Below are 12,846 nucleotides of genomic sequence, written 5' to 3'. Positions count from 1 at the left end.
ATATTCTCCCAAAATGATTTTCATTTTAAGGTATAAAAATGTCTTCCTGGCAAATTTTAGAAGGGTCGCTTTGTCTACCTTCTCTGGTTCAGCTAGGTTATTTTGTAACAAGACCTGGCAAATATTCTTAACCTTGAATTCTACATTGTGAATCTACGCCTCAAGTATCGCAGAAATATCGGCTCCGCTAGCCTCCAGTAGTTGCTGGGTGGAAATGGACTGAAACCCCATATGCCGGCGAGTTATACAACCAAGTATAGAAACGGGTCTCAAAACGGAGCTTTGTCTTTGGTCACTTAAAGTTTGAGCTATAAATAAACAATTCAGATGCTTGAAGAAATCTGACGCCCAATGGTGTTCGCTGAGGTATGTTTAACAAAACAAACATACTTTACATTGTCCTGCAATACAGACTTCGTTCACGAGATCTCCACATGGCGTGCCGTCAGAAACATTTCTCCCCAGTCCCAAGTAAAACCCGGCACCAATAGGACGGCATGCCATCTCACACTCCCTGCTTGCTTTAGAAGAGAACATAGACATATAAAAAAAATGACTTGTCTGATTAGCAAGGACTAATTAACAAAACTGCGAATGTTTCGATTTTAAGGTAGTGGAGTGGTAATAACGGTGAATACATTACAAAACGAAAGTTGTCGATTGTCATGACGGGTCCACAAACTTTAAAAAAAAACTATAAAACTAATGACACTTAAAAAACTGGAAGTTTCGAAGAAAAAGAAGAGCCTGTTCGTTGTAGCGGAAAAGATCACAAATGAATAGTATAAATGCATTCTGGTGATGTGTGTGAAAACGAAACACTGATTAAATCTTATGTTTTTATCTTGGCTCATTTACACCAATTTGTTTGATCTATATTCTGGCAGAAAACTCCCAGCAAAAAGTCTGCCACTGATATACTTCTGATTATCTGCAGGACCCATTCCGCAAAAAATCACACATGCATTTTTATATCTGACAGCTATATTTTCCAATAAAATCTTACTTAGTTTAAATCTCTGCGGCTTATCAGGATTTTTGAATTTTTGCTGGAACCGTAAAAATACACTTTGTACCTCCTACGCAAGCATTATGGGAACTGATAAGAAAACTCAAGTAAACTCGGTTTCTTCGAAGGTGATTTATTCAGTGCTCAACTAGTTAGATACTGGAAGAAACGGTGTAAGCACGCTTTGTTCAATGGAGACAAACCCGTAACAGATACATGGATATTAAATGCCAAAGTGAAACCAACTATTCATAAGAAAATGCTGTAAAATGCATGCCTCCAATTTTGGAAATAACTCATGTTTTGCAGTAACTGACCCTAACTGAGGTCACCTTTCATCAACTTGATCTGACATAGAAGGGTTGTCCGGTTTTGTACAAATCTGCCAGGTTCCTTCATTTGATACATATTTTTTTATTTACTTTGTACAGTACTTTTGATAACAGTCATCGCTAAATATGAGGGAACATTGGCAAAATACTAAAAAAAATATCGAGACACGGCCTAACAGAATAGGGTATGATGTATAGGTTAATATATGGGAGAGCGGTGCCTTTGAGTGATAATGGCCCTGGCAAGGTGATAATAGCCCGAGGGCTATTATCTTCTTCCAGGGCCATTATCACTCAAAGGCACCGCTCTCCCATGTATTTACCTGTTTATTACATGTTTACCTATAATATACAGTAAGAATGTTTTTTGTGTCATTTTTATGGGCACTTGCATCTTCTGGCACAATAAATTTCAGCTTTTCAGTTTCTATATTATTTGTATAAGAGTCTATTTACTGTATAAAATCAAATACCTGGATAGTTGTACTTTCTTGCTTATTGCATAATTTAGGGATAAAAATACGTTATTTCACGAAGAATACACGATGTTACGCTCAAGATGATAGATTTTATCTAAAATGAAACGGAAATATTCGCTGTTTTACCTCCATGAAACGCCATGACGTCATTTCTGTTTACGGACGTTAATTTCCCGCGCTAACGCCAGGGCCATTATCGATAATGGCCCCGGGGCTTATTATGATAATGTGATAATGCATGACACAATGCGATAATGGGAGAATTTTCAGCACAAATGTGTTACTATTTATAGGTACTCATGTAATAAAAAATACTTACGATGTGTGTACGGAATCCAGCGGTATCGTTTCCCTCCATAAACCCGCACCTCAAGTTCTCGGCAGCTCTGCTCCACTTGTTTTAAACAACCCTGTTATATTTATTACAATATACAGTATTACAAGAATAATTTTTTTATTTTTCATTTTGTATTACATGTAGTAATTTGTCTAAACAATTTTCATACCTTACATTGTGTAAGACGGACAAAGCGTATACAAGTTTTGTAAACTTGTTTTCTAATGCATCCATGTATACAAAGTCCATGTATATTGTCATATATGCAGTTTTCTAAATAGATATTGTTTAAACCAAAGCATATACACTATTACTCTTTTTTATCAGGACATTTTTCTGAAACTTTACTTATATATTACAGGAAGGCCTCATATTTGCTACAACTATTGGAGTAGAATATTATTGGTTCCCCGTGTAAACCTTTAGCTTTACATTATTTACTTGCTGCCGTAACAGAACTAGGAACCTGCTCATTGCAAATATGGCAAAATGTGTTTCACCTTGCAGCGTTAAAATGTGCTTACACAAATATAAATTTACCGATAACAATGATTTGGCAATGCCGAAGACAAAATTCATGTTATGCATTTAATGGCCTGCACCCTAATTGATCTCGGACTAAGGGCCATAACTCTTGGTATACTGATATACAGACTGGTCGGCTATCGAACTTAGCCGAGACATTTAGTAATTAGAAATGTTAGTTCAAAGGAAAAGTTCTCTAGTTACTTCGAGCCGACATAGGATACAATGTTTTATTTACGCTTTTTGGAAGGATTTGTAAACAGCCATAAAACTTGAGTGACGGAATGAAAAGAAAAACAAACAAAATCACGCTTTTTTGCTGTTTCACTTTTTTTCTGTGTCAGTGTCAAAACCTGTTTTTTTTTTCCTGCTGAAATGTTTATTGAATTTGACATCCTGAGGATGGCTACGTGACGTTAAGGTGGAATGCGCCCCAATTTTTTTTTTTTGCCGAATATTGTCCTGAAATTTATACTGTGCAAAATTCAGGATATATGCGATTGAGTTCCGGTTTTACTTTTTCGCCATAGGCCTATTGTTCAACTTTGTCAATATCCGCATCTTTGCTGTTTTAACTGACATGGACTATAACATATTAAGAATAAATTTTGCTGTATGCTTTGATAATAATAATTAAAAAAATATATAAAATTGATTTATCAGGTTTACAAAGTTTTGCTGAGTGAAAGGGAAATTTATTGTCTTCAAAGTAGTTCAGTCATTACAAACGCGCATTAGTTCTAGGAGTGTTAAAGTGTAATGTTAGATAGTTAATATATCATTTATTTCGCGGACGTAAGATATAAACTAGAATATTGTAGCCCTAAGGGCAACAATGTCGAGCCCATAAGTCGTTGACACACCGCATGAATGACTCAACCATCTCAGCCAATTAAAACAAGTTTCATTTCAATACCTTGACCCAAAGTTAAGTTATTTAACAGAAACGACCATCCACACAAAAAATAATCATAAGTCTACAAAAAGTATTTACCAGGTAGAGATTGGTCAAAATACACCTAAAAATTTGATGTTTAGTGGTCTCGGGTTTTTCCTACGGCCTATGATAAAACAGTTACAAAATAGGGGATTTATAGTAACAACAAAGGGAAGTAATTCTATAAAAAAAATGTAAGTCCACCTTTAAGACAGGGGCCTGGGGTTTGACACTCCGTCTCATTGAGGCAAACATTTATTCCAAATGAATAAGATTGTTCAGTGCATGTCAAAGTTATGGTACGGACAAACTCTAAAATGACTTTTTGACTCCTAAGTGTGACCTTGACCTTTGTTGTACTTTTGGAGTTGCGCGTGACTCTCCGTCTTATCGAGGCAAATAATTATGCCGAATAAAAACAACTGCTCTATACTAATCAAAGTTTAGGCCCTGACAAGCTCTGAAATGACTTTTAACCCCTAATGATGACCTTGACCTTTGGGATAGGAACATGAGGTTTGCATGTGACACTCTGTCTAATAAAGGTATACATTCATGCCAAATATAAACAAGATTCCTTTATACATGTCAAAGTTATGGTCCGGATAAGATATTTAACACCCAACTGTGACCTTGACTTTTCTCATTTAGGTATACATTCATGCCATATATAAACAAGATTGCTCCATGCATGTCAAAGTTATTATCCGGACAAAAAAAAATCCAGCGGACGCACGCACTAACCGCGACACATACACCGAACAGCCATTTGGACTACTATTTCTTCGGTCCGCGCAAGCGGGATCGACAAAACTGTACTTTAAAATTACGTTCACTGTGTGTGCTGGTACGAAAACGCCTCCGTAAAACAGAGGATTATGCTACAATCTGTCTTTAATATCAATCTTGCTTGCGCAGTCAGACATCATGTTTCAAATTCTTTTTTTATGATAAAGAACTAGGAAAAAATCTTTGTATAACATGCATCATACGTGCAATAAAGATATTGCACACTTGAAAATGCACTGTACAGTCGTGGTATATCTCACAATCATCAGACATCTCTATCTCACATCAAGACAGCCGTGGAGAAAACAGAACGGGTAAATGACGTTTAAATTCTAAATTGGGATGTTATTACACTAAATTTTATAAAAATTATAAATTTTAGTTAGAATTGGATGTTAAACGCAGCCAAGAAAATTAAAAAAAATCTGCTTCTATCATTTTTCTTGGTTCAACCTATATTGGGAAGCGGGAAGCGGAGTTTGGACTAGGGGTACATATTCCATTCGAGCGTCTATTAATCGCCACTTTGGTATAACTTATAACAAATGATGACGTGTGAGGCAAGTTTGGTGTGAATTGGGCGGAAACTGTTGGACGAGTTGAGTATATGAGATACAAATGTAGTTGTAATATTTCAAAATAAAACAAGAGCTCGTAGAATCGTAGAACACGAAATGGCATTCCCCCCATGCATTCAGTAACTGCACATGGAACAGATATTATTTTTGACGTACTGACCACAAATCAATAGTTATGGGTCTTTTACCTGTCATAAGTGACCTCATCTGCTGGTCATGATCAAAGTCCCTGCTAGATCCTAGGCCCAAGCGTTCTCAAGTTATCGCCCGGAACCATTTAATTGTTCCGAGTCATTGTGACCTTGAACTTTGACCTACTGATCTCAAAATCAATAAGGGTCATCTGCTGGTCATGACCAACCTCCCTAGTAACTTTCATGATCCTAGGCTCAAGCGTTCTTGAGTTATGATCCTGAAACTGACTTATATAATAAAACGATAAAAGGTAAGGGCTTCCCGGAAGCACAGGGCACCCCAAACACAGCCATAGAGCCATGCATCGCAAAGTAGGCACACAACAAAAAGAAGCTGTACATAACGGAAAAGTACTGTAGTCGAGTTGCTTCAAAAAATCCAACAAGTACATTTTAGTTATATGCAAAATTGAGAAAACATCATTAATCAAAAGTGCGAACAACTACACTGAAGTCGTTTACTTACCGTAATCTCACATACTTTTATTTCTTCACCTTTACCTATGCAAGCTTCGGAAAATGTTCTGAAATGTAGAACATTAAATATTGTGGGATAACCAATCTCTTTTCTTTTCACATGAATCCTGTACATGCGTTAATTGTTATAATTACAACGAGTCAATCCACGAAAATATCGCACTGTCATGTATCAAAATACCATACGTATTCCGGACTATTCCTCCTTTACATAAATATTATGTAAGTTCTCTCCACCGTTCTTTGACAAAACTGACAAATAGTTCATTACAAACCTTAACAACGACATGTAAATGTTAATGTTGGTGACCGGGGACTTTCTCAACACAAAAAAATTGAAATATGAAATCCGCGATTTTTTGGTAACAACGGCATCACCTAGGTTTTTAAATAAGCACTTTAAGCAAAATGTCATTCTAATAACTGAAAACACCATGAACTTTGTAACTGATTCTAATATCATCCCTGGTTACAGAACCGATCATTCAGCTATAACACTCAAATTAAAATTGAGTAATAATGAAAAAGGAAAAGGCTACTGGAAATTTAATAACTCATTACTGAAAGATGAAGACTATATAAGTTTAGTTAAAAATACCTTAAAAAATTTAATTGAGTCGCATACGGTAGTCATTCAAAATGAAAATATACCAGTAGAAGATGACAACTTTAATCATCAGCATATTAATTTAGATACAGACGATCATTTATTTTTGGAAATATTTTTAGTCATTGTCCGTGGTGAAACTATCAAATACGGAATCACAGAAGCTAGAAGGAGGAATTACACTTGACGAACTCACTGCTGCAATAAATGGTATGAAAAAAATAAAAGCTCTGGTCGAAATGGATATACTGCAGAGTTTTTAAGCTTTTTTTTTTGGAAAGACATTGCACATTTTATCTTGCGGTCAATTAATTTTGGGTATAATAATGATAGATTGTCAGTAACACAAAAACAGGGTGTTATTACTTGTTTACCAAAACCGAATGAAAATAGACAATACCTTAAAAATTAGAGACCAATATCACTTTTAAATGTCATTTATAAACTAGCTTCGACAGTCATTTCGAACCGCCTTAAAATGTTTTTAGACAAAATAGTTCACACTGATCAGAAGGGATTCATTGCAGGCAGATTCACTGGAGAAAATATAAGATTGATTTATGACATTTTGTTTGAAACTGAAAAACAAAATATTCCAGGACTATTGTTATCAATAGATTTTCAACAAGCTTTTGATTCTATTTCATGGGATTTTATTCATAAAACATTAGAATATTTCAATTTTGGACCTTCCTTTAGAAAATGGATAAAATTATTTCAGCAAGGAAGTGAGACTTGTATTTTACAAAATGGGTATTTGTCAGATTTTTTTCGTTTAGAAAGAGGTTGCAGACAAGGAGATCCAATATCTCCTTATCTTTTTGTTTTGTGTGCAGAAATACTTGGATTAATGATAAGAATGAACAATAATATTTTAGGTATAACTATTAGTAACAAAGAATATAAAATGAGTCAATACGCAGACCGTCGATACGCAATTGTTTCTAGATGGAACTGAACAATCTTTACGTCACTGTTTGAGTACACTTGACAAGTTTTATAAAATTTCGGGATTGAAAATAAACATTGAAAAGACAAGAGCACTTTGGATAGGATCATTGAGTCAGTCATTGATAAAATTATGTCCAGATTTACATTTAGACTGGTCGCAAACACATCTAAAAATATTAGGTGTAACCTTTTCTTCACATGTCAAAGATATTTGGGATTTAAATGGTCCACTTGTTTTAGAAAAATGCAAAGATTTGATACGCTCGTGGTCAAAGAGAAACTTAACTTTATTTGGCAAAGTAACAGTTATCAAATCCCTTGTAATTTCGAAATGTGTGCATTTGTTTATAGCATTACCAAATCCCCTGTCAATATTTATTAATCAATCAAATAATATAGCATTTAAATTTTTATGGAATAATGGACCGGATAGAGTAAAGAGATCAATTATAACAAATGATGTCGATTCCGGTGGTTTCAAGATGATAAATATTAACACATTTATACGTAGTTTGAAGTTGAGCTGGTTGTGACACTTGGAAAGATTTAATAAATTTTCCTTTCAAGAATATTTTTATTTGGGTGCAAGTTATGCCAAGTTAATGGCTGGGAGAATACAAAATCCATTTTGGAAAGATGTTCTTGAAAGTTGGTACTGTCTTTGTGAATCTATTAATATTACAGACCTGCAACAAATTTTATATTCTCCTCTTTAAAATAATCACAACTTCAGATTCAAAACATACATGAATAACAATTGGTACAAGAATAAGATTATCAATGTTATAGATCTTCTAAAATGAAAATGGAATTTTTTTTTACGATAGATGAGTTAAAACGTATATATTCAGTAAATAGTACATTTTTAGACCTACATAGAATTATGAATAATATACAAAACGAGTGGAAAGAAAAGACAAGAAATAATAAAGGTTATAATGCAGTAATTCGGTCGCAAGAAGTCCCAAATAAATAGATCCTAATTTTTCCATTTTTCGCGCATTTTTTTTCATTTTTCTTTTTTGTAAAATATTACCCAAATTTGTAAATTGCCTGATAACAAATGTCAATGACAATATACGACTTTAACTAGTATATGAAGTAGTTACAAAAATATGTATACATAATAGATCACTAAGATTACATGTTTAACAATATGTCTTGATATTTACATTATTAATTCATGTAATTGTACGTTTGCATCATGTGTTTATATGTATCTATATATGTATACAATTTGAAATAAACGGGGTTACCCAAATTGGGGCCTGAAAAAAATGTCATTCTAAACTAAGTGACTGGACAAAAGCTTTATTTTCCTTTTCAGTAACGGACACAATAAACAGTAGTCAGCTTACTGTGTCGATTAGGCCAGATTAAAGTTAACAAAGTTAACAAATAATAGGCAATCTATAGGTTGAAGTGCATGCTTGTACTTTAAGACAATGATAATTCTATGCTAGAATTCAAGCTCCAGTGGAAATACTGAGTTTCTTATATCCTACTTACAGGAAAGTAAACAATCTTTTCACACTTAAATTTCATGAATATGCAGAATCATGACATAATAACAGAGAATGTACTACATATTTGTTTATTTGTGCCATTTTACTTGTTTGTATACACTTGTTTTTGTACAACGATTGATTAAAAAAAAAAGTTTCATATATCCAGAGATAATCGTTCAAGTAGTCTTGACCTTGTAATTATGATGTAGTGATCTGCAGATGCGAATATATGCCTTCGTACATTTAGCACGACAGGGGCATAAGGAAAATTATTAATGATGTAGAAACGGTACCGTCCACAGTGGTTTAAAAAGTGGCAAAATCTGCATTTTTCGTCATAAGATTTCGCGACCAAAACACAAAATTCAGCATTTGCACGTTTAACATATAATTTTATTGCTGACGATTTGTAGTGAGACACATACAGTCGTATTAACATTTCAATATTTTATTACTGGTGTGATGTTACAGACTTTTTTGAAGTTTTGAAAGTCAAGTAGTCGACTGTGATCAGAGAAGCTCTGAAAACAGCTTCTCCATATTTATACAGTGGGAGCCAAACAATATTTAAAAAAACAAAAACAAAACAAAAAACTGCTACCCCAAGTTTAAGATAATTTAACAGAATGATCCTAAGATCACTCTTACTAAAACTGTTAACATTATTCTGTTTCGCTAAAAGACATGACCTCAGAAAGCGTGGTCACTTTTTTCCTATAGACAAAGAGACTATTTGCCCGATTTTAAAATAATTGTTAAGTATCCCTCTGCCAACAGTTTTCAATCTATTTCGAGTTGCCAAAAGCATAGCCGCTACAAGGCTGTTGTTAAGTTTTCTTATATTTAAAAATCTCTTAAGATATTTTCGAAATAATTTCAAGGGTATGATGTTGTTTTGGGTTAACCTCTACCACGAGTGTTCCTGTTTTAATTTGTTCAAAGAAATGTGGCCGCCAGACAGCATGATAACGTGCTCTACCATGTATGTAGTGGAAAATTAACATAAGCGCCTGGGTGATCCTTTACGAAGAATTTTCAATTGATTTCGATTCCTTAAAGACATGGTAATCCGACCTAAGATAATATTGAAACAACATCTCATACTTAACCGTTGGTCCAATGTTAAAATAAATTCACCAAAATATTCCTTGGGTGACGTATTCCCAAGACTTATCTATTTTGATTCCTTAAGAAACAAGAGCTGTCGGATGACAGCGCGCTCGACTATTCGAAGAATTGATTGAAGAATGGGGTCAAAATATTTCCATAGATTTTCAGACTAAACAAAAAAATGGATTAAACAAAAAATGTTCCTTTATTTGTGGATTTCGATTAGTCTTGCACTAAATGGCAATGTGTGACCATGATGGCAAATATGTTAAGTTATATGTTAGGCAAAACATGGATTTATATGAAAAATTTAACTAATTTCCAAGTCCAAAAAGGGCCATAATTCAGTCAAAATAGTTGACAGAGTTATGTACTCTTGCCTACAGATGGAAATCATGTTGATAAACTAGTGTTAAAAGTTTCAAAGCCACAGTTCAAATAGTTTTGACAAAATGCTTACTTGTAAAAAAACTGAACAAATTTGAAAGTCCAAAAAGGGCCATAATTCAGTCAAAATAGTTGTCAGAGTTATGTACTCTTGCCTAGAGATGGAAATCATAATGATAAACAAGTGTTTAAAGTTTAAAAGACATATGTCAAACAGTCTTGACAAAACATAGACATATACAAAACAGAACCAGTTTCCAAGTTCAAAAAGGGCCATAATTCAGCCAAAAAAGACGAGAGAGTTATGTACTCTTGCCTATTGATAGAGACTATTATACTGAAATAGATATAAAAGTTTCAAAGCCATATGTCAAACACTTTACACAAAATATAAACTGGTACGAAAAACTTAACCAAGATTTCTAAGTCAAAAGGGGCCATAATTCAGTCAAAATGCTTGATGGAGTAATGTACTCTTGCCTACAACTGGATATTGTGATGGTAAACAAGTGTTGAAAGTTTCAAAGCTTTATCTCAAAAGACTTTGTCAAAATGTGGACTGGTACGAAAAACTTAACCAAGATTTTAAGTCAAAAAGGGGCCATAATTCAACCAAAATGCTTGATGGAGTTATGTACTCTTGCCTACAACTGGACATGGTGATGGTAAACAAGTGTTGAAAGTTTCAAAGCTTTATCTCAAAAGACTTTGTCAAAATATGAACTGGTACGAAAAACTTAACCAACATTTCTAAGTCAAAAGGGGCCATAATTCAGTCAAAATGCTTGACAGAGTTCTGTACTCTTGCCTATAACTGGACATGGTGATGGTAAACAAGTGTTGAAAGTTTCAAAGCTTTATCTCAAAAGACTTTGTCAAAATATGAACTGATACGAAAAATTTAACCAAGATTTCTAAGTCAAAAGGGGCCATAATTCAGTCAAAATGCTTGACAGAGTTATGTACTCTTGCCTATAACTGGACATGGTGATGGTAAACAAGTGTTGAAAGTTTCAAAGCTTTATCTCAAAAGACTTTGTCAAAATGTGGACTGGTACGAAAAACTTAACCAGGGTGTGACGCCGACGCCGACGCCGACGCCGACACCGACGCCGACGCCGTGGTGAGTAGGATAGCTCTACTTATTCTTCGAATAGTCGAGCTAAAAATCTGGCCCACATGAGGACTGGTAAACTTTCTCTACATGCAGATAGTGGGAAATATAAAAATGTTCTCGTCAGAAACTGTTGACCCAATTTTGAAATAGTTTCACAGGAATGTTTCTTTGGACGACCAACTACCTAGACTGTTCAAATTCCGATTTGTCAAAATCCCTACATTAAGATAAGTCCAGTTTTGAAACAATTTCACGAAATGTTGCTTGGATGGCAATCTTCTAAGAGTTTATTTTAATAACATTTTATTTTGACTTGTCAAAAAAGTCACATCCTAAGCACTGGTGTGACACTGGAATAATTTCACAGAAGTGTTTTTTTTTTTTTATGTTTCCAAAAGCCATCTTGATTTTGAACAGCTTGGTTGCCAAAGATGGGTCAAGTTGTCCCTGTAAGTCTCTATGGAATAATTTGAAAATCATATCCTCTGATGCCGCAGGCCTATATTCAAATGTATTTGGCAGACATGTTCCTTGATATACTTGTCCTAGCTGTGAAACTTCACTGAGCTCTATAGGATCGCTATGGTCCTCTTTTCTTTACGCTACTTTAAGTAAGATTAGGGGAATTCTTCTTTTTATTTTCAGTAACAGTGACACTGACTTTGAACCCAGCAGCCAAAAATGCAGTCGCATGCTAGTTGTCCATATACACTCGCTATATACGAAGTTTGGTGAGAGTTTGTTAATCTGGACTTAATTCCTTGTGCGACTTACAACTTTACAAGTCTTAACCGTTATTTCGTTGCTCTATATATTATTTAACAAAAAATTAACTACGCTTCGAGATAACTCTAGTACAGAGTGCATTAACGTTAAAATATCCGTATCCTTCATAAAACTATAGGATAGTGATCCTGAAACATATCCGTAAAAATAAACACCAAGGACCTATTGCAGAGCAGTTTTGAAAACACTTGAAGAAAAAAAAAAGATTCACACTGGTAATCAATTGCCTTTAAGGTAGTTCTGTACGTATAGATCATTTTTTGTACAAAGCAGAATTTGGTTAAACCCTGATTTTTCAAGACTTCAGTGTATACTTAGCAAATTCGGTAAATAAAAAAAAATAGGGGCATGATTTTTTTGCTAGACTGGTTTGAATAATTTGGATCTCACACAAGTTTTCAAAATGAGCGTCTATGGAAAAATCTTTTTTTTTTTTTTTTTTTTTTTTTTTTTTTTTTGTTGAGATATTTGCCCATAATTAATGAGATCCGCACAATACACGCTGACTTTAAGACAATATTTGGTATTATTTAACGTGTCAAATGCCTTATAGAAAGATAGTAACGTTGCCGTTTTAATAAATTTACTCAAGAGTTGCCACTAAATCATTTTCATATACCGAGTCCTGGCGTTATCCTACGTTATCCTGAAAATTGACGTTACGCCATTACTTCCGGTTTATCAAACGGGCAAAACTTAAAAAGCCAAGAAATCCAGCTGAAT

At 34.3% G+C, this 12,846-nt stretch overlaps 1 protein-coding gene across 4 annotated transcripts in view; it reads right to left on the bottom strand.

The window, feature by feature from the left end:
- LOC123565986 (A disintegrin and metalloproteinase with thrombospondin motifs 18-like) overlaps window positions 1–12,846 on the bottom strand; it is a 109,457-nt gene that overhangs the window by 16,205 nt on the left and 80,406 nt on the right. For all 4 annotated transcript variants that reach the window (XM_045359768.2, XM_045359772.2, XM_045359770.2 and 1 more), the window contains exons 4-6: window positions 5,647–5,704; window positions 2,140–2,230; window positions 391–521 (exon numbers count right to left, since the gene is read on the bottom strand). In XM_045359768.2, coding sequence (XP_045215703.2) covers window positions 391–521; window positions 2,140–2,230; window positions 5,647–5,704 — 280 coding nt within the window. The remainder of the gene's footprint in view (window positions 1–390; window positions 522–2,139; window positions 2,231–5,646; window positions 5,705–12,846) is intronic.

Source organism: Mercenaria mercenaria, chromosome 8 (genome assembly GCF_021730395.1).
Source record: "Mercenaria mercenaria strain notata chromosome 8, MADL_Memer_1, whole genome shotgun sequence".
NCBI lineage: Eukaryota > Metazoa > Mollusca > Bivalvia > Venerida > Veneridae > Mercenaria > Mercenaria mercenaria.
The sequence above is the reverse complement of the archived record's forward strand: the minus strand, read 5'-3'. Positions and strand labels throughout refer to the sequence as shown.